Source organism: Phycodurus eques, chromosome 5 (assembly GCF_024500275.1).
Source record: "Phycodurus eques isolate BA_2022a chromosome 5, UOR_Pequ_1.1, whole genome shotgun sequence".
In the NCBI taxonomy this organism is placed as follows: domain Eukaryota; kingdom Metazoa; phylum Chordata; class Actinopteri; order Syngnathiformes; family Syngnathidae; genus Phycodurus; species Phycodurus eques.
Genome location: NC_084529.1, coordinates 9,319,444 through 9,342,170, shown reverse-complemented (window position 1 = coordinate 9,342,170; position 22,727 = coordinate 9,319,444). Strand labels below are relative to the sequence as shown.

Below are 22,727 nucleotides of genomic sequence, written 5' to 3'. Positions count from 1 at the left end.
CTGGTCGTCCGACTGAGCTGATTAACCGGGGAAGAAAGGCCTTGGTCAGAGAGGTGAACAAGAACCTGTTCCCTTGCGGAGATAGGAGAACCATCCAGAAGGTCAAGCATTGCAAACGCACTCCATCAATCAGGCGTTTATGGTAGAGTGGCCAGACGGAAGCCACTTCTCCCTTAAAGGCACATGGCAGCCCGCTTGGAGTTTGCCAAAAGGCACCTTAAGGATTCTCAGACCTGCAGAAACAAAATTCTCTGGTCTGATGAAACCAAAATACAACTTTTTGGCCTGAATTGCAAGTGTCATATCTGGAAAAGAAGAGGCACTGCTCATCACCTGGCTAACACCATCCCCACTGTGAAGCATGGTGGTGGCCGCATCCTGCTGTGGGGCTGTTTTTTGCTGCAGGAACTGGGCAACTCATTCGCACAGAGGGCAAGATGACAGCTGCCAAATATAGAGGAATTATTCGAGAACTTGCTCCAGAATGCTCTTGAACTCAAACCAGGGCGTCGATTCACCTTCCAACACGACAATGACCCAAAGCAAGCAGCCAAGATAAAAAAGGAGTGGCTTCAGGAGAAGCCTGTGAATGTCCTCGAGTGCCCCAGCCAGAGCCGGACTTTCCAATCTCTGGAAAGACCTAAAAATGGTTGTCCATCGACGCTGCCCATCCAACCTCACTGACCTTGAGAGGCTCTGCAAAGAAGAATGAGAGAAAATGCCCCAAAACAGGTGTGCCAAGCTCGTAGAGACATACCCAAGAAGACTTGAGGCTGTGATTGCTGCCAAAGGTGCTTCAACAAGCCAAGGGTGTGAATACATATGTACCTATTATGTTATTTTTTTTTTTTTTTTTTTTTTAAAGAAAACTACTCAAATCAGCTTTAGAATAAGTCTGTAACATAGCAAAACATGGAAGAAGTGAAGGGGTGTGAATACTTTCTGGTGGCAATGTATGTTTGATTCCCAGAGCAGAAATTGTAAGATGTCTACAATTCTTTATTATGCTCTAATATCATTATATCAATGGCATTACAAAAATCCATCAACAGTGCTATCGTTTATCATGAAAGTTTTTGGGAAACTATATTGTTCTAAAAAATTTGCTATCGTGCCAACCCTAAACACAATATATTGAAAGAGAGCAAGACCAATGGAAAACAAAAATGTTGTACCAACAGTATAGAAGAGAATAACAACTGCAGTAAGAATCTGCAATATAGCGGGACCGCGAAGCAAAAACCGTGACGTCGCTGAGGATTACTGTATCTGTATTCAGTGATGATAAATTGTAAGGATTCATTGATTCCATGATATGTACGTCCCGGGAATCACATAGTCTCAAGTGTAAAATAATCGATGGTGATGTAAAACGGACAGCCAGGCTACAGCATCAAACTTTGTCATTTGAAGGCCCATTTGAAGAAGCCTTCCTGTGTCCTACCCTGCGAAAATCAAATGCAATGTGTAAGCGCCATTAGGTTTCATTCAGCTGTGTGCGTCAATGACAAGTAGCGACACATAAGTGGACTGTTTGCTTTGTTAGCATTAGCCATTGTATTATCCGTTGCACCAGAATGACTTATTAGTGTTTTATGTGATTTTAGTGAAAGTTGCCGTGTATCAATAACTAAGCTGATTGAATCCCCCACTGGAGTGGTCCACTTTGCCTTTTAGAATTAGAACATCATAAAGGAAGTGCTATGTTAACTCTGTTAATGTTGCTAACAAAACAGCATTATTGATAGATACCATTTCTGAGTGCTCATTTGACTTATTGTTATTTAGCCTATGAAGTGTGAAGCCCCTGAGTAATAGGACAGAAGTTAAAAAAAAAAAAAAAAAAAAAGTGTTTTTAACACCATCCTGACAGGACTCTAGTTTTATTCAACCATTTAATTTGTCAAAATAGAAATTACCTTTTAGTTTATTTTTTTGTTGTTTTTATTGAAAAGGACATTGTTTTGAAAGACTACAGTATTATCGCATGTGGCCTGACTGACCTCAATGAATGGACCTTTTTGACTCATTGGAAAAATTCTTTGTGACCGTTTAAGATTTGTATTTGAGTATTGTAAAGTAAATTACATCACTGTGCTGTGCATAATCACACAAACATGATGCAATGTTTGCTTTAGCCTTTATAACTGACTTCCTCTCAAATCGTCACTTCAGACTGGATTATGATTTTCCTGAAGCATCATAAAGTAAGTTAATTAACTTGATGAGGTTTGAAAACATCATTGTACCCAGTTGTTGACGTGCTTTATTTACGTTTCATTTGATAAGGCCTGAGCAAACGAAGTGCTTCATCAAGTGGGCTGGTGCTAAAAATAACTTGAGATTCTATTTTTAGTTCTAGTATCACAGTCTGTTGAATCATCTAGTTGCTCTTGCATCACACTTGTGAAATGTATCATTCATCTAGGTTATTTATTTAGTATGCACAAGACAATGTGTATGCTTATCTGCGGTGGATGAGATAATTAGCAACTCAAGCTAGTTTAGATTTAAAGTCTTCCTTGTTTAGTGTGGTGCTAAGCTTAAATGGGCATTTGTACAAATCAACCAAAACATGTAAAAAAGCTTTATTACTTTCCATACAGTACTCCAAGCGTTTGAAACAACAGTGGGGGTATCCCCCGTCCATTTTAATTCCCTCTGATCAGTGTTTAGGTTTTTGCATTACTGAAGTTAAACAGACTTTAAACAGAAATAAACTCAAAAGCCCCGTTATGTGATGACCTGTTGTTCGTCGTTGGTCGTTAACCTGCCACATAATAACACATTTAAGATTTTCAAGAAGGGCATGATTGCCTTGTTTTTAAATCAATATTCTGATCCTTAGTGCTGTCACGGCAGTAGTGTGCGATGGTGTGAAATTGACTCCAATTGTTGACAAGGTGCAATTCATTCATTCGTTGTGGTTGGTTTTGCATTTGATGATCTATCTGGAATTTATCCTGGCAATTACGGTACATGGCAGCACATACAGAAACCTATGTCGGATGTCAGACGCTGAGTACGCTGATTGTTAGATGTCCTGCACACATCCCAGTCAGTGCAGCCCAAATAAAACAATCGCTTTTGTCATAAATGTCTGTGAAAATCCATTCTTAAGTTAATTTTATTTAACTTGTGAATAAATTAAGATATACCACCTTGTATTTGCATTTATCCAACTGGCTTGAAAATAAGTAATTTGTTCAAAAATGTAAAAACAAAACAATTATTTCCTGTATTAATCAAGTAAGAAACACTGAAAGCAGTCAGTCCTTTTACACTGACACGTGTCTTATCAGACATTATGGATGTCTTCCATCTTTTCAGCCGACCAATGGAGCATCCCACGAAGAAAGAGCTTGTTCCACTAATGAGACAACCAGATGAGTGGAAGGACCCTTGGCGTCGGTCAAAATCCCCTAGGAGAAGATCCGGACTGGGCTCCCCACCTCGAGGTCGTCGGCGAAATCGTCGTTCGGGTTCTTCTGTTTCTCTGTCACACTCTTCCCGGTATGTGCACCTGCAAGTCACCATACATTATCATGATTAAAACCCTCTTTATATCTGATGTATAGCTTGTGATTCCCCCTGCCCCAAAACATGTCCACTAAATGAGTTTCTTTTACAGCACTCTAAATTTCAGGCAATGTCCCTGTATCTTTGTTTCTGTTTTATTTTTATTTCTTCTTTTAACCTAATCTAGAAAATATTACACTGTTTGTCTGCTACAGGTCTTCGTCTCGCTCTTCATCCTACACAGGCTCTGGGTCGTCTCATTCCCGAAGCCGCTCCACCTCGTTAAGCTCCTACTCCAGCCACTCCTCCCATCGCAGCTCGTTCAGTGGGAGCCGCTCTAGGTTTGTTTGCATTTAAAATACGAGTCGCTCACTCAAAGTGCCTATTGACAAATTTCACTTTGTGCATGTTGTCACTCATAGTAATTTTCTCCTTTAGATGTAAAAAATCTAGCTCACTGAGATTCAAGGCCCCACTGCGCCTTTTGAATAATTTTGTGCGTATTCTGTGCCGCTTTATTTCCACTGCAGAGTTTAAAAAGGTTAACCTATTCCTTTTAGTTAATGCTTACTAAAATAGGCTTACCGACATAAATATAATTCACACTAGGTCAAAAAGTCTTATCCAGTCATATTCCTTGCAGACATTTTGTTTGCCTTATGCCCGGTGCACACAGAGAGACGCAGAAATGTGAATCAGAAGAAGAAGAAACTTTGAGTGCATATTCGATCAGATCAGGCTTTTTCGTGAACATATTAAAATTGCAACCCATTACTACTTTTTCCACCTATAAAATATTTGTATACTTAGGCCCATGTAATCTCATTCTGAACTAGAAGGGATCAATAATGCCTCTGTCTCCTCAAATCTTGACAAGTGCAATTAGTGTTTCACCTGAGTCAGTAAATCTTCATTGGACTATCTGCAGTCATTTTAAGAATCCTGCCACTCTGTTTTAGTCTCCATCCCAAATGTTCAGCTACATCCCTCGCCTTCTGTCGTCCTTGCACCGGCGCCCTGTTCATGTATGAATCCGGTACAAAATGTTAACATTCAACTTACAGATCCTTGAATGGTCAGGCTCCTCCATACTTGGTGGATTTGGTATGACTGCCTATTGCTCATACAAAATAAACTGAAGATGATAGAGCCTTGCAGTCAATTGTCCTCAAATTGTGGGATCCACTTCCCTTTGAGTTGTTTGTTTCGGTCTGTGCCTAAAATCAGTAGGACTCAATTGTTTTGGTTAGGTTTTTGTTTTGGTATTTTTTAGATTACATTTGTTGGATTTTTTATTTTTTTTTATCTTAACTGTAAAATGTCGTCTTTCTGTATGTTATATATGTACTGAATTACTTTTCTATAACTATGTGAAGCACTTTGTGAGTCCTATGTGAAACGTGCTATAAATCAAATGTACTTACTTTATGGGCACACTGACAATATAAACATGGGGAAACGATCCCCATCTTCAGACTCACATAACACATCCCTCGCAAGGACTATTGTTAGCCATTTTTATTTAACTAATAAACAAACCATGTTCAACATAAATGAATTCACCTTAACAGATTTCAGTATTTTCTGTAGCGAACTAAACAGTATTACAAAATCCCAAAAATGTGGGCTATTGATGGCAAATGAGATTTTTCAATGTGCACACAAACAATTTATTTATTTAATGTTGCAAAAATAAGTGTATGCAGGAAGTCAACCACAGGTAAGTCCTCAAAATTATGAAAGTTTTTTAATTCAGTGAGAAATGAAAATCAAACTTATTTTAAAAAGGGGTTGCCCTGAAAGCCTTTTTGGCCTGTGGGACTCCTCAGGCAGCTGATGGGTACTGGCTGGCCAAGCGGAATGCAGCTCTGGTGGTCGCTGAAGCAAAAACTCGGGTATGGGAGGAGTTTGGTGAGGCCATGGAGAAATACTTCCGGACGGCTTCGAGGAAATTCTGGTCCACCATCCGGCGTCTCAGGAGAGGAAAGCAGTGTACCACCAACACTGTGTCTAGCGGGGATGGGGCGCTGCTGACCTCGACTTTTGAGTCAGTGGGGAGAATACTTCGAAGACCTCCTCAATTCCACCGACACGCCTTCCCATGAGAAAGCAGAGTGTGGGTTCTCTGAGGCGGGCTCTCCTATCTCTGGGTTTGAGGTCACCGAGGTAGTTAAAAAGTTCCTCGGTGGCAGGGCCCCAGGGGTGGATGAGATTCGCGCGGAGTTCCTAAAGGCTCTGGATGTTGTGGGGCTGTCCTGGTTGACACGCCTCTGCAACATCGCGTGGACATCGGGGACAGTGCCTCTGGATTGGCAGACTGGGGTGGTGGTACCCCTTTTTAAGAAGGGGGACCGGAGGGCGTGTTCCAACTACAGGGGGATCACACTGCTCAGCCTCCCTGGTAAGGTCTCTTCAGGGGTGCTGGAGAGGAGGGTCCGTCGGGAAGTCGAATCTCAGATTCAGGAGGAGCAGTGTGGTTTTCGTCCTGGCTGTGGAACAGTGGACCAGCTCTACACCCTCGGCAGGTTTCCTCGAGGGTGCGTGGGAGTTCGCCCAACCAGTCTACATGTGTTTTGTGGACTTGGAGAAGGCGTTCGACCCTGTCCCTCGGGGAGTCCTGTGGAGGGTGCTTCGGCAGTATGGGGTATCGAACGCCCTGATACGGGCTGGTCGGTCCCTGTACGATCGGAGTCAGAGTTTGGTCCCCATATCCGGCAGTAAGTCGGACTCGTTCCCGGTGAGGGTTGGACTCCGCCAAGGCTGCCCTTTGTCACCGATTCTGTTCATAACTTTTATGGACAGAATTTCTAGGCGCAGGCGAGGCGTAGAGGGGGTCCGGTTTGGTGGTCTCAGTATTGGATCTCTGCTTTTTGCAGATGATGTGCTTCTGTTGGTTTCATCAAGCCGTGACCTCCAACTCTCACTGGAGCAGTTCGCTCCCGGCTGGGATGAGAATCAGCACCTCCAAATCTGAGACCATGATCCTCAGTCGGAAAAGGGTGGCATGCCCTCTCCAGGTCGGGGATGAGCTCCTGGCCCAAGTGGAGGAGTTCAAGTATCTTAGGGTCTTGTTCACAAGTGAGGGAAGAATGGAACGGGAGATCGACAGGCGGATCGGTGCAGCGTCTGCAGTGATACGGTCTTTGTATCGGTCCGTTGTGGTAAAGAAGGAGCTAAGCCGAAAGGTGAAGCTCTCAATTTACCGGTCGATCTACGTTCCTACCCTCACCTATGGTCACGAGCTTTGGGTCGTGACCGAAAGAACAAGATCCAAGCGGCCGAAATGAGTTTCCTCCCTTAGAGATAGGGTGAGAAGCTCGGTCATCCGGGAGGATCTCAGAGTAGAGCCACTGCTCCTCCACATCGAGAGGAGCCAGATGAGGTGGCTGGGGCATCTGATTCGGATGCCTCCCGGACGCCTCCCCGGTGAGGTGTTCCGAGCACGTCCTACCGGGAGGAGACCCCCGGGACGACCCAGGACACGCTGGAGAGACTACGTCCTTCGGCTGGTCTGGGAACGCCTCGGGATCCCCCCGGAAGAGCTGGATGAAGTGGCTAGGGAGAGGGAAGTCTGGGCGTCCCTGCTAAAGCGACTGCCCCCGCGACATGACCCGGATAAGCGGTAGAAAATGGATGGATGGATGGATGCCCTGATTTATTTTGAGCAATCGATATACAAGCATAATTGTTTATTTTCAGGTTAAAAATATATAAATGGGTGTACTACATTGACTTTAGTCTTGTTGGCTGCTTAATTATTGATTCAGGTCAAGATCATTCTCCTCGTCCCCCTCACCAACTCCCGCTCTGCCGAAGAATGCCAAGAATAAACCAGACCTTCCTCCAATGCTTGCTAAAGGGTAAATCAAACTGCATGGTATTTCTTGGCGGTAACATTTGGTTGACTTAATCAAATATATCAGGCCAGAGATCAAAGTCATGTTTATTCCTCACAATGCATTTTCCTACCCCTACTTCAAAACTTTCGTGTGTTCTGCCAAGCAACCAGGAAGTATAGAGCTCCTCACTGCTCAGTCTCTCAAACCACACAAACTTTGCATATTGTCTCTTGGGGTTTTGATTTAGCAATTTAAAATACAGGGTTAAAGTCTTTTTAAATAATGAAAATGTAGTTGTAACATCGGGTATTCTTTTTGATAATTTTTAGTTTGTTTGCCCTATGTTGTCTGTATGTTTAGAAATGCCGCCCTTTCTCCCTCTCCATAGCATGCCATTGAAGCAGGGTGCTGTGCCCACTCCACGTAGGGATAAACCGCCCATGAAGAAAGCTCAGACTCCACCACCACCTAGTGGGCCAATGACCAGGCCTTTCAAACCCTTGCCCGAGGGAGGAAAGCCTCCCACTAATCTTCGGGAGACCGGAGGAATAGTTGTGGGGGCCGGTGGTGATGTTAGTGCTGGTACTGCTGGTGGTGGTGGTGTAATGGTGAGACAACTACCTTCCCGGGAACCTGGGAAGCCTCCCAACCAGAGGGAAGGAAGGCAGAAAGAACGGGAGCAGCATCCTCCTCGAAGGTGGGCACTAATTTAATGTCAGTATAAATCTTGCTTTATTTAGTTTCTACCGGACTGTCTTGTAGGCAATATGGTTATATAAAAAAAGTCTTGTTGCTGTAGCAAACTATAATTGACTGCGTGCCTGGGTATTTGTTGGTTAGATGGGCTCTTTTATACTTTTTGGGACCTGCAAAAAGTCTGTGACCAGATTTTTCTGAAGTGATATGGCAACTTACTTGAACAAACTACGTTGTTTTAAGGGACATTGTTATTTCTCGGAGAGACGCTCCTGAGTGAGCTTGCTGAAAGAAAAACATTTTAATATGTGTTACATAGTTTTGGGTGGATGGTCAGCATCCTCTGTCTTCCTTATGACCAAAAATAGGATCTAGGTCTACGTGTTGGGTCACCTATGATAGATGGATGGATGGAGGGATACTTTAGTAATAGGGAGCAAGCCCTGCCACAAATAGCAAAAATGTGAGTAATGATCCCCCCCACCCATCCTTAATTGCCTATAGATGCCACAACAAGATAATACCAAAATACTACTTTTATAGAAGCCAGGGCTTTTGCCGGTCTAATAGGTCCTCCCCTAATGTCAACATAAATCCTTGGGACCAATACTTCGCCAAAGGGGTACTTTTGTTAGACCAAGCTTTTGCAAAATCTTGTGGCATTTTAGGGCATTTCAGAAAGAGAACAAAAACAGCAAATAGGCAAGTTTTCAGCTGATAACAGTGGATAGTGATGTAGTGAATATAGTGAAGTTAGTAAGTGAATAGGTGAATTCGCGAGTAACTAATCGGAAATAGGTGTGGGAAAACTGTACAAATGTACCTACTACCGACATACGCCGTTTCAAGGTTACAAATGGGACACAATGAACTCGATTGCATAAGAAGGCAAGCTCAGTTGATGGTAGATTTAGTTTTTCATTTGATTGTTGTTTATTTAGGGGGGCTGTGGCTCAGTAGGTAGAGTGGCTTGTTCAGTGACCGTTCGAATCCCAGCTACAACTGTCTGCATGTCGAAGTGTCCTTGGGCAAGACACTGAACCCTAATTTGCTCCCAGTGGGGCTGGCAGCTGCCTTGCATGGCATCTGCCGCCCATTAGTGTATGAATGTGTGTGAGTGGGTGAATGTGAGGCTTTATAAAGCGCTTTGGGAACTGTGATGGTGTAGATAATATATATATACTATATATGTGTAGTCCATTTATTTATGGCCAAGATGCCTAGTTTTTCAAACATATTTGCTGTAATTATGACTTTTGTACTGCATTTGGGGTTGGTCAGTGGTAGACTGCAGCGACACGTATTTGAACTCCTTTCTAAATCATGGACCCCCTCTATTAGCTTTTTAGTAAGTTGGACAAAATCATATTTTACTATTCAGACAGTCAACAAATGAATATTAATCAAGATTTAGTTGTTTACTGTTCATATCTGATAAATGGTCATTTATTCTGTGTTGTCAGTTCTCTTTTCTTTACGGTCGCTTCTCTTTTAGGCGGACTATAAGTGGGAGTGGGAGTGGAAGTGGCAGTAGTTACTCTGGCTCAAGCTCGAGGTCCAGATCCTCTTCAAACTCCCTGTCACGTTCACGTTCTGGATCCAGAAAATCCAAGTACGTGGGCACCTTTCAACAAACCTTTGGTTGCATGTATATATAATTGTCCAAAACGCGTTTGCTTTTTAATTGTTATTATTTGTTTTTTAATTGTTATTAAAAAACAAATATTAAATATTGTTATTATTTTTGTAATTGGTACTAGTAATAATAGTAGTAGTAGTAGCATTAGTATTTATGATGTTAATGATCAGGTTCCCAATTTAACACAGCTAAGTTTGCAATGCAAATCCAACAACTTTTATTTGGCCAAGCTATAATTTTATCATGTTGCTTGCTTTACGTGCAATGAAAATGTTTGTTTACTGAACCCACAAAATAAAATGCCAAAATATACATTTTTTTAAAAATCATTATTTGAGCTATGTGGCTAGCACGTAGTGATGGTACGAACAACACTGGTGCGTCAGCACTGTGCCAAGCACGCAAGAGTGAAACCCTGTATTGGTTTAAGAAAAAAAAAAAATCATGTGACAGGAAGTGTGCCGTTTGGATGTGCCGCGCCAAATTGTGTTTATAAGGAAATAAACGGTGTCGACGTTGCGGATTTGCTGGATGGAGTTTTGCTGTTGCTGTTGGATTTTCGATTTTTGCTTGCCCTCACCATGTTCCACTGACTTCATGGATCGTTCCAAGAAGTTTACCCGAGTCTGGAATAATCTTTTGATGCCAAATAAGGTAAATATTTTTCCCCTTTAGGCGTTGTTTACTGTTAGTTTTTTAATTAAATATGTTTGTACTCTGCGGCACGGTGGACGACTGGTTAGAGCGTCTGCCTGGTTAGAGCGTCTGCCTCACAGTTCTGGAGACTGGGGTTCAATTCCCCGCCTGTGTGGAGTTTGCATGTTCTCCCCGTGCCTGCATGGGTTTTCTCCCAGCATTCCGGTTTCCTCCCACATCCCAAAAAACATGCATGGTAGGTTGATTGAAGACTGTAAATTGCCCGTAGGTGTGAACGTGAGTGTGAATGGTTGTTTGTTTATATGTGCCCTGCGATTGGCTGGCAACAAGTTCATACTTGTGTGAGTACCTCAGGTATGTTGAAATTCTCACATAAAATTAGAATTTTCAAAAATAGTTTACTACACACAAAAGGCTTTGTGTGACTCTGTAATATTGTTTGTAAAAATTACAGTCCTTTAATAAGCTTTTAACAAAATATTTTCTTTGGCTTGCAGTTCCTAACAAGCAAGCAGTGGATGAGGCTGTGGTCAAGATGATCATCAAAGACTGACAGCCATTCACCATTGTTGAAAATGAGGGATTCAGGGAGCTCCTGAAGCTTATCAACTCGCACTTAAATTTTTATGCTAAATATCTTCATCTGTACCCTGTGAAAGAGTTTTTTATTTAACGCAGGGAAACTGGTGTCTAAGAGGAGAAATCGGCCTGGAGCAAAGACACTTCAAAAACTTTTGTTCCTCAATAAAAATGCATAAATGAATCAATTTTTAGTCTTTTATTTTGTATGATTGAACACTTAAGTTAACAAAATTCAATACGTTAAAAATTGTAACTGAATTTTATTACAGACAAATTTGCTATATTTTACATACCAACTCATTTTAGCATTTACACAAACAAGGTTTTAAGCACATTTTAAACTCTTCTCATAAACAACTCAGCAAACAAATTGAGTAAATGAAATTATACAATGATGAGCTCATATTTTAAGTAAAGGACTAGCGATTAAATATTATTTCACAGGCTGATGTTGGGTTTGCAGCATGTAAGCTTTTCCATCTTATTTTCATTTTGTTTACCTGCAATGATTTTAGAACTACTGCAGGGGTCACTATTGAGGGACCACCACAGTGTCAATGGAGAGCCGACACAGTTTGTGTAGTGTGTCAATACACTCCTTGAGGTATCATCATCCCATCACTACTAGCAAGTAATCCTGCTGGAAAAAGATAGAAACATTGTGTGAGGACATGATGAGAAATCCTACTAAGGAAAGCCGTAACGTTTAAACAATGCACAGTTGCTTTGAATGCAGCCAAATTGCACAAACCATAGATGTGATAGAACCCAAGGCATGAGAGAGCCATGCTTTCATGTTATTTCATGTTGTCAAAAAATCGTGACGCTGAGCATCCGCTCGTCACAGGAGTAAGCGAGACTCTTTTCCAATTGTATGCTTTCAATGTACAGTTGTAACCTTTAACATTGAACAAAATCCATTGTCCTGGTCAATCTTTTCTCCTTGAGGTGAGAAAATAGAAATCATCTGTTCCAAGGGACAAAATTTATTTGCAAGAATATTTTTAGGCAAGGTTTAAACATTCTTACGCTGTCATACAAGTGGAGAATGAATGATTCAGCTTTTTGAGTTTGTGTACCTTAACTAGAAGCACTCTTACTGTCTTTGTTTGTAAATGTCACCAAACATTAATTTCGTAATCTCTCTTGTTTCCACATGTTTGTTCTTGGGAAACCTTTCAGGAAATCCAGGTACGATTATGATTTATATTGTGTGTTAAAGGAAATGCCGTTATGTGTGTGCCTACAAAGACCGTGTCTTCTGTCAAGTAAAAATGCACACGTGCTTGTGTCAACATGCGGGCGTGTTGCGCAGTGTGCGAATGCTTGTCCTTTCCACATAATTGAAGCAATCCCTTGTGAGAGTTAGGAACTCTTAGATAACCAACTTTTTCCTACCACAGGTCTTTGAGTGTGAGCAGTGTATCATCAGTATCGTCGGGTTCATCGAGCAGCAGTTCCGTGCGGAGTGCAGACTCTGATGACATGTATGCTGACCTGGCGAGCCCAGTTTCCTCGGCCAGCACTCGCTCACCTACGCCAGGGCACCCCCGGAAAGAGCGGGCAGTCCCCCCTAGGGACCGACCGCCACAGAACAGAGACAAGAACAGAGGTCAGTGTGTTTGTAACACGTTGTGATGACAATGGACAATTCGATGCAGAATGTACCTGTACAGAACTTTCACTCTTGTGGTTCGTTATCATAGAGAGGCTAGTGAAGAAAGACGAAACCTTAAGGGAGGATCGCAGGAAGATGAACCCATCCGGTGGCCCACCCAGAGGAGGTAACCCCATGCCTAGACCAGTCCCTGGAAGCAGAGGGGGTCACTCTGCACACCATCCTGCTGGAAATATGCCCCCACCAGGAAACTATGGAGGTTCCAGTTCCCATAAAGACATCAAACTCACCCTTCTCAACAAGGTAATTGTTTTTGGATGATTCTACGTTCATCTCCATATACAGTAGTACCATGACTTATGAGAGCCCCAGCATGGGAGTTTTTCAAGCTCAAGCATCTTCATATACACCGCTACTTGAGCAAGTGGAAAAAATTGAGTGATGCAGTCTCCTATACGCTTTCATCCATTTATTGAACAGGGCAAGCAGTCAAACACAAATATAAAATAAAAATACTCGCAAGGATTATGGAGTAGGCAGCTCACACTCCCCAACCTGACTGACCCTAGGCTCTTGGCATCGCACTCCAGGCCACACATTTGTAAAACAGAAGGACTAGGGCTGTCAAATGATGATTTTTTTTTTAAATTAGATTAATCACACTTGATTTTAGATTAATCACAGGTGTCGAATACACCACACATAGTACCACATTTGTACCAACCACGCCAGTCGGCGTCACCTCACTTTGCACTGACATAAGCATTGACCTGATCACTGACCTTATAGCAACCTGTGCCGCGTTTCAGATATCCATCCGCGGTTAAGGTAAAGGAGCGTGTGTCAGGGCTCTACACCAACTTTTTCACTCGTAGCTGGTGCGACCAACTTTTTCATTTGGTCGCATGCTTTTTTGAGGTCGTACAGCATGACCATGGCATACCATAGTTTCATATGAAGTAAAGATTGACAGTGACTCGAGATTAAGCTTTACACGATCAGGATTTTTGGGACCGATCAGCAAATTTTAAAAAAAACGATAACCGATCACCGATCCAATCACAAGATGGAGCAATGTGTCTATTTAAATGACTTGTTCATTTACTGTATATACTTGTGTACTTAATTGCTCAAAATATTATATTTACAATAAATAATGTAATTGGCTGGCAACCGGTTCATAGTGTACCCCGACTCCTGCCCGAAGATAGCTGGGATAGGCTCCAGCAGCTGCGACCCTAGTGAGGATAAGCGGTAAAGAAAATGGATGGATGGATAAATAATACATTTTTCATCTATTTATGCCAATTAGGCATAGTGGCAGACAAAAAATGAACAGTCTTCTATTAGATGGCAGGAAGTACATACAGTAATTAATGTATCCACTTTTTGTGACATTTTTGTTTGTTGATGTACCGTGAGAATTTCCAGTTGTAAAATACGTAAGGCGCAACGTATTATTCGGTGCATGTTAACACAAGGTAACGGAAGCAAAACAGTGAGTTTGATTGAACTTTATTCTACTATGTATTTAAAAATACACTCACATTATTTTTTGATCAATCTTTTGTCACAAATCCATCGAAGTCCTCATATTCTGTATCTGAAATGAACAGCTGGGCAATTTCGCCATCAAACATGCCGGGTTCCCTCTCGTCATTGTCAGAGTCAGTCTCGTTGCCGGGTGGCTGTTCAGCAATTCGCGAAAGCTCGGACAACAGTCAAAACAGATACCTTAGCCCAGGCATCCACAATACATTCACATATGCTGGCGTAACTCGCCCGGCGCTGCCTCCCAGTCTTGTTCGCCGTCTCTCATCAATCACTTCCACGCCGCTCGCAACTTCACTTTGAACGCCCTGTTTACACCAATGTCCAGTGGTTGGAGTTCGCTGGCATTTGCTGCGCCACGGTAGTACTTGCGCAGATGGCGAGATGGTGCCTTTTCATAAAACGAACGCACCCAGGAAAGTGTTCGATCTTCATGTCTTGTGCTATTGTTATTGCCTTCAAGGGTACATACTGTACGTAGCTTTACGTAATGTTCTCTAATTGGTTTATCGCTGTCAGCGTACGTAGTGTACGTATTACGTCCATATGTCGGCGGGAAATGGTCCGACACTCAATCAAGCGGAGCGCTTATCAAACTTGCACAAAATTTTGACAGATTTTGGAACTCAGTGCGCACATAAGGCGCACCGGGTTAAAAGGCGCACCGTCGATTATTTTGTTGAAAATTAAAGGCTTTTAAGTGTGCTGTATAGTGTGGAAAATACAGTAGCTTTTGGATTCGAACATGACGTACACGACGGCGACGTGGATTAAATTTCTTTTGCGGAGCCGATCAATGACGTCATTGCTCGGATTGGCGAATTATGACACTAAAGCCGATCAGCATAAAATGCTAATTATCGGCCGATATCGATCAGGCCGATCAGATCGGCGTTGTCTACTTGAGATATGATATTTGCAAAATATTGTACTGTGAATAAGAAGTTTGTCTGTGACAAGCAGTGGCATGATATTTGCAAAACGTACTGTGACCAAGAACCTTCTCTGCGACAAGCAGTGGCAAACAAAACGGGTCAATTTAAACAAATGTCAAAGACTTTACTTTTATTTGATTTGTTCAACTCAGAGGGGCCAGAAGGCAACTTTTCTAAGTGAGGGCTTGTAACCCTTTTCCCCTTGGGAAAACCACTTAATTTTTAGCATTACCACAATATGATTGACATAAATAAATTTAAAAATTGGATTAAGTATACCACCACCATATAAAAGTATTGTTAGTTAATTCAAGCTATTTTGCAAATTTATTTGCAAAACAAACCAATTTAAAATCATAGTCTCAAACAGAACATGAATAAATCATTACTACTGCAATTGTCACACTTTAATTTAATAAAAGTTTGTTTTCTGATACAATCCACTTTTAATCTGGGTTTTTTTACTTTGCATTTATCTTTACGCTATAAACAGGGTTGGGAGGGTCAATAGGTAGGTAGGTTTGCTGGCTTCATTCGACAGTTATTAAAACCTTTGCACATGACTCTGATTGTTAGAACAAGTGAAATGAAAACGAGAGGCAATTTAAGCAGGCAATCTGTGAAGTAGCAGGAAGGCCCCACGCACACACATCCACGTAATTTTGAGATGATTTTACGTGATGTCACTCAAGGAAACAACTTTTGGTTTTATTCCTCAGACAAAAGTAGCAGCAAAGATAATGTGCAAAAAGTAAAGCTGTAAGTGACTTGCGGCGGGAGGAGTTTACCGGCTTACCGGACTTTAGAAGGTAGGTGCGGGCTTGCTAGCTTGCTCACCAGTAGTCCAGATGAGTTGACAGCTCACACTTGTGATTTAAAATCAATAAGTAGCGGGCCACCATCAATATAGGTACGTGGTGGCCACTGGGCGACACAACGGCGTACTGGGCTGTCTTTGACGCGTATATATGGGTGTGCATGTATGCTGTGGATAATGGTGCGAAAGAAGCAGCCAATCGTATGGCATCGGGGCGCTTTTAACTCAAATGGAATTTAAAGGAATCATTGATCAAGACTGTGCTCTCTCTTTCTCGGTGAGCGTGCAGGATGAGAGTGCAGTGGAAAGAAAAGGCGACTTTCAACCATTAAAACATGCACTTTTTTAATCGCACATGCTGGAAAAAAAGGTTGCAAAGGCGATCAAGTTGGTCGCACTCTCGAGCCCTGTCTGTGTGTAGTGAAAATAAATTGTGATTAATCTGACTTAATACACTATTAATTAAACTTTACACCGATTTTATCGGGCTGATCGGTATCGGCCGATATTTAGCATTTTATGCTGATCGGTTGATCAGCTTTGTCATAATTCGCTGATCCAATCAATGACATCATTGATCGTCTCCGCAAAAGTCATTTACTCCGCGTCGCCATCGTGCACAGTATGAATCCAAAGGCTAGTATATTTTTAGCCTTGTCGCATGTCTTTTGACATAGTATTGTAAATATCTGACGGCCAATGAAGTTATTTAAAAAAATAAATAATATAAAATACGTCGGCGGTGTGGGACAGACAACACGTAATGCCCGACGACACAACAAGACAACTTTGCTCTTTCACGATTGCACTATGTCAGACTACTGCAATAAAATACCACCACATCCCGTTTTTTACAATCATTGGGCTTTATCTTGTCAACTCAAATGCGACCGGATTCACTCGTTACCGTGGCGACGACAACAAGAGTGGAGCGAGCCGACTGTATTATAAGGACAAAATGGGGGAAAACGTGTGTTGGTGGTCACCGGTGCTCAGGACAGGAGAGGACGTTCGTTTAAGGCTTGCTTGAGGTATGTTCACGTACTTTTAATATGATACGGCTCACAAGCAGGCAACAAAACGTTATGTAGTCGAGCCAGCTAGTGGTATCCCAAACGGTTGGACGTAAACATGTTTGCCGTTCTGTCGAATCATGTTCTAAAGTTTCTGTGTGGGTGAAGTAATTAAAAATAAAATACTTTAATTTGAGTAAGTTAGCACACATTATTTCTGTCATGTAATGTTGGTTTGACCTGACTGATTAGAAAACACAATCTGACTAGAGCAGTGATTTCCAACCTTTATGGAGCCAAGGAACATATTTTACAATTGAAAAATCTCATGGCCCACCAACAAACAAAAATGTCACAAAAAGTGGACACATTAATTACTGTATTTACTTCCTGCCATCTAATACAAGACCATTCATTTGTTCTGTCTGTCACTATGCCTCACTGGCATAAATAGAGGAACAAAGATACATTATTTATTGTAAATATTTTTTTTTTTTAGCAATTAATTACACAAGTATATACAGTAAATGAACAGGTAATTTAAATAGACACATTCCTCCATCTTGTGATCGGTGTGTGTGTGTGTGTGTGTGTGTGTGTGTGTGTGTGTGTGTGTGCGCAAATTTCGGCTTAATTATACTTTATAAAGGCAGTCTGTCCTTACATACCTTACCTTTTATTGTGTTTTTATATTTTACAATACAGTGCTGGTATTCTTGTTTAAATACAACAAAAAATGTTAGGTTTTTTTCGGGGGCTGGAATTGATTAATGGCATTTCAATTGGGGAAAATGTATTTAATCAGTCAAAAATTAATGCGCCCAATTTAATTTAACTTATTAATAATTAGTTCTTGTTTGTGTTTTTTCCCCGAAAATCCATTTTGGAAATTAGGTCATTGTTAGATGCCTGTCAGAAGCAGAGAACTGTCATTGAATTTCTTGCTTTGGAAGGGGAACGGAAGCTGCAATGGGCTACAGTCACAAGGTGGGCATCCAGGATCAAAGGGAAAGAAAAAGAGCTTGCTTTGAATGACCTCCGTGACAAGCAAAGGAGCGACAGACCATCTTCAGCAGTTAAACATGGGAATAGTGCTTGGGTCGAGGCACTGATAAGAGAAGATCGTAGCGTCACCATCGATGACATCCTTACGTATCATCATTCATTGCATAACCTTAACCCCATACACATTTTGCAACCTTTTATAATAAATGTTTGGTTTTGATGGGGATCCAACAATGGCATCATTTTCAAAATGGCTGACAGGAAGAGGACCGGCCAAAACAAAATTTATTTTTTAAAATAAACCTTCAAACAAGTATTTAAACTACAAACCATGAAAAGTTTTGGGGAAAAAATCTAATAGATTAAATTGGGCTCATTACTTTTTGACTGCCCCTCGTATAAGAGTAAATTGAGTTAAGCGCTTGGTCAAGAAACAAGGGACCACTGTATTTGTATTTATTTATTTATTTTTACACATTGTTTTTTTACAGCAGCAGGGTGATAAGGGCAATAGAAAGCGGTACCTCCCCACTGACAAAGATCGACCTGGTTCCCCCCTCAGCAAGAGAATGGCCATGTCTCCTGACAGAGGTGAGAAACATCCTAATACACATTTCCCAACAAGCAGTTAGGATGGTGTTGTTGTTTTTTTAAGACCAAAATAACTGATCTGAGTTATGCTACATCATTGCACCCTTCCTTTCGGGTGCCACTTCTCGTGGTACAGTACTTTTAAAGGGTAAAGGCAGTGTCCGAAATCAACTTTTTGAATCACCAGAAAGTTGGCAAGTATAAAAATGTCAGCGTCTTTTTTTACTGGCCGAAATAAGTCATTCTACACATTATTTCTATAGTACAGTTTTATAGAATATACAATTTCACAAAGAGCTAACATTTAATTAATAACTGATCAATATAGAGGCTAATGACATGACTTTGGTTCACAACCCAATGTTTATTTATTTTTTTTCCATTTTTAAATGTTTTTGTTTTGTTTTTTGAGGGGAAGGGGAGACCAACCCCCGAAAACACTTTCTCGTTGTTTATCCTCGTTTATTCAAGAATATTGGGGGGTTAAAAACTTTTTTTTTTTTTAAACTACCAAATCTTTTAGGGTGGCGTCAGCCACTGGCTTTCACACAGTCCATCAAGTCTTGCTCTTGCTCCTGACAAAGTCCTTGTGCCATAGCATTACAGCCTCAGTGGGATCATACTACCTGATCAGATCGCTCATCTTCCGCAATTTAAATATGGAAACTTATTTCTTATTGGTCCATATCACAGCGTCAGCTAGCTATCGTGTCCTTCAATGCCGAGTTCAGACTTTCATCCTGCAAGAGTTTGATCGCGGGAGCTGTTTGTGCACAATGAATGCCCATTCGCTTCGTTTGCCACCGCCTCGGTCCTATTCGGCAGGTCGGCATAGGCCACCATCCGGCAGGTAAGGGCGTCCCCATGGTCACTCACCTACTAAAAATCTCCACGTTCCTGCGACTTAATTTGCCTGTCTGGCATGTGTGCATCTGTTTACATAATGCGTCTGTTTGTGTATGTGCGCATCGTACATATATGTGCAGACAGCAGAGGAACAAAGGAGAAATCCACCAAAATGAAGACTAAAAAACATGAATAAACACACATTCACAATTCTATTGTTTACAAACATGCACTCACCATGTGGCCGATAGCCCCCTGAGGTGTACCCCCCAAACGGTAAATTTAGCCGCATTTGGTCCCTGCCAAGTGTTAATTTTGGACCCTGTGTAAAGGCAGACTGGAAATGTCATATGGAAGGGACAAATACCACACACTGAATGAGGCAGTGGGTTTAGTGTGATTTCACAGTAGTTGTAGAGTTGATTAAAAAAAATGGTTTTCCCCCCTATAACAACGCGTGGCACAAAAAAATCCCAGAATCACTGCTAATGGTCTCAACAACCTCTTTCAGCTCGTGATAGGAGACTACCAGGCCGACCCATGCTCTCCCCTCGAATGGATCGACCCAGAGGGCAAGGACCCCGGCCAATACCCCCCCAGGGAGACAGGTTAGTAAAACTGTCAGACGTTCACTCCAATGTTATATTTTGTTACACAATATAAGCGTTTTTTTTACCTGGACAAATAAAGCAAATCCCAGAAAGGGGGGGGGGGGGGGGGGGGGGGGAAATCATGTCAAAACTTGATTTGTCATTTTATCAAGGGGAAAAAATAAATTAAAATCAGAAATTGGGTTTTTGTGATGTAATTGTTCTTAAATAAATTGGTACACAGACTTTTAATTAGGCCTGCACAATATTGGAAAACACTTTTTTATTTTTTTAAATAAATACTTTGTTGCTTGACGTGCCATTACCCTCAAAATACTGGCATTTCGTTTCCCCATTGTTGCCACCCATTCAGCTGGAGTTTTTACCCTACAATCTCAAAAACATGAGGAAAAACATGTTGCTTGATTTTATGAGGATTTAGAACAAAAACAGGACTGTAGTCCTTAATGTGCAAACAAAAACACAGAACACAGTAAAACAAGACGAATGGTGAAAGGACAAAGGATTCATTCACACCAGCCCTGGCTGACTATATTAACTAAATATTTCGTCTCATATTACAAAACAAAATAAATTCGATATTATCACAGTGTGGTCATAAAGGTTTTTTAACTAAGGCATTCTGATACGGATAATTTTCTTAGTAATCCATTTTCACAATTATGTAATGTGTTAAAAAAGAATCAAGGAACACATTCACTCCCATTTGCACAGTGTCCCTGAACACACCTCATGCACTCGCACAGCTACGGCGTCCCTGCCATCCTAGGTTAATTCTGGAGAGCAAAATAGGAAATGCAGCAGGTGTACATTGTTTCCTGCGTCCTCTTTCAGTTATTAGGCTCTGCCGTGCGTTGTTTGAAGTTTTATAATTCACAGTTACATGGGTGCTAATCTTATTAGCATGTTTAAACAGGGTCCCTCTGCTGATTAATTTTAATATTAATTGTATATTACATTACAGTACACAAACACCGCAGCGGACCCTGTGATGTGACTATTGCGCACACGTAAATTGTGATGATGCTCAAACAATATATCGTGCAGCTCTACTTTTAATAGAGAAAATATATTGTTGCTGTTTTACACGAGAGTATTTTTAAGAAAAACACGCAATGGACCATTAAGAATAAATATCTGTTGTTCCTTCCAAAGATGGGTAGCAAGGTAAAACGATACAGTTTTTCACAATTCATTGCATTTGCATTGGTTGTTTAGGTACTCAAATTTGACACAACATGAGAAAAAGAAGAATGAAAACAAAAAGTAGGCATAAAGGGGCATTACAGTACTGGGTTGTAAATAGGGTAGCATGATATCACGGCTAAAGCAACTCAGACCTGCTGTTAGCAGATATGCATTTTTACTTCAAATTACACAGAATTTGTTACTCAGATCTCCCATGCATAAAATCTTGAGGCCCATAATTTTAATTTGGGCATATATGTCATCATTTCTTCTCATGTTTTTTAGAAAACGTCCTCTGTCTCCACCTCCAAAATCATCTGGAAAGGGCCCTGGAGTCCAGTCTGGCAAGATCGCTGGTCCTGCACCTCCTCCAGCTGCTGCGTCCAGTAAACCCAGCAACACACTGTCTCGTCGTGAGGAGCTGCTCAAACAACTGAAGGCCGTTGAAGATGCCATTGCTCGGAAAAGAGCAAAGATCCCCGGCAAATAAGCAAGAGTGCATTCCCCACTCTTATTACCTGGCCGTCAGTCCACACGACTGAATAGCACGGAGAGCCCAGGCAGCTCGGAGGTCGGGTGAATTCTGCTTTACTCTTCTGCCTCCAGTGGACATGTACAAATGCTGTATGGTTCTTGTGTACATTGTGTAAGTGAACAAGTGGCCTCCACAACAGTTTCGTTTTAGAGCATCTTTCACTTCCATATGCCCTCTTTCTGCTAGTAGTTGAGAAACAGGAGAGAACACAGGCATGCTGGGATAGTCTACTTTGTCTACCAATTAAAGGTTTCACTCTGATGTTTGAGTGAAAAAAGATCAATTATTTGTGGGCCTGATGACTAGCAGAATTCTATATAATCTGCTCTTGCTGTTGTCTGGCCCCTTTGGTTTGTCAGAGCTTTTTTGTTTTCTTTTGTTCTCTGTATGAAGTGTAGGTTCAGTGTAGAAGGGCACTGAATTGGCTTTCCAATTGTTTGTAAAAAAAATAAAAAATAAAAAATTACAATTTGTTGCAAGTTCCTTTGAAAGTGACAACGCGGCTCGCAGGCCCACCTTAAACCAAAGGTATGTCTGGTGTTTTATTTTGACACGCTGTCACACCTTGTACCATAACAGCAAGTCATCAGGGGCTTAAAAAATGATGGCAGCAGTGGTGAGATGTCTTTTTAACAACAACAAAAACATTTTTTCTTCATAGCTCTTCTCAAAAGTTGTAAACCAATGTTTTATTTGTGTCATATTTGTAGTTGATGGAGAGGTTGCAAATGGGACATTAGAGACAAGGTATGTCTTGCTTTTGTGACAAAAGCCTAAATAAACTATTTTGATAAAGAGCACAGTTGCCTTTTTTTTTTGCAATGGCCTAAAGCATGGTTCACCAACATGGTGCCCATGGAAACCAAGTCATCCCCAAGGTCATCATCAAAACGAGCAAATATGTTAGCTCAGGATTGTATCACACTGGTAGTCCTTTGCATTAATCAGTACCAGAGAAGTAGCTTTCAGTTTCAAAAAGGTTGGAGACCCCTTGGTCTAAAGGTATACAAGTTTCCTAGTAAGTGATTAATTTGTTGTACTGACTTCCTGTGAATATTCTCATTCATACAGGTCATTGCATTCTC

General features: G+C 41.4%; 1 protein-coding gene across 4 annotated transcripts in view; it reads left to right on the top strand.

Moving 5' to 3' along the window:
* The window catches only part of zc3h18 (zinc finger CCCH-type containing 18), a 70,232-nt gene extending 47,797 nt beyond the window's left edge, over window positions 1-22,435 (top strand). For 2 of the 4 annotated variants that reach the window (XM_061677408.1, XM_061677407.1), the window contains exons 10-20: window positions 3,331-3,513; window positions 3,735-3,860; window positions 7,287-7,379; window positions 7,747-8,055; window positions 9,550-9,666; window positions 12,115-12,123; window positions 12,336-12,544; window positions 12,639-12,853; window positions 18,363-18,462; window positions 19,820-19,916; window positions 21,393-22,435. In XM_061677408.1, coding sequence (XP_061533392.1) covers window positions 3,331-3,513; window positions 3,735-3,860; window positions 7,287-7,379; window positions 7,747-8,055; window positions 9,550-9,666; window positions 12,115-12,123; window positions 12,336-12,544; window positions 12,639-12,853; window positions 18,363-18,462; window positions 19,820-19,916; window positions 21,393-21,597 — 1,663 coding nt within the window. In that variant the 3' untranslated portion in view covers window positions 21,598-22,435. The remainder of the gene's footprint in view (window positions 1-3,330; window positions 3,514-3,734; window positions 3,861-7,286; window positions 7,380-7,746; window positions 8,056-9,549; window positions 9,667-12,114; window positions 12,124-12,335; window positions 12,545-12,638; window positions 12,854-18,362; window positions 18,463-19,819; window positions 19,917-21,392) is intronic. The other 2 variants (XM_061677409.1, XM_061677410.1) reach the window with 2 other exon arrangements.
* The last annotated feature ends 292 nt before the right edge of the window (window positions 22,436-22,727 follow it).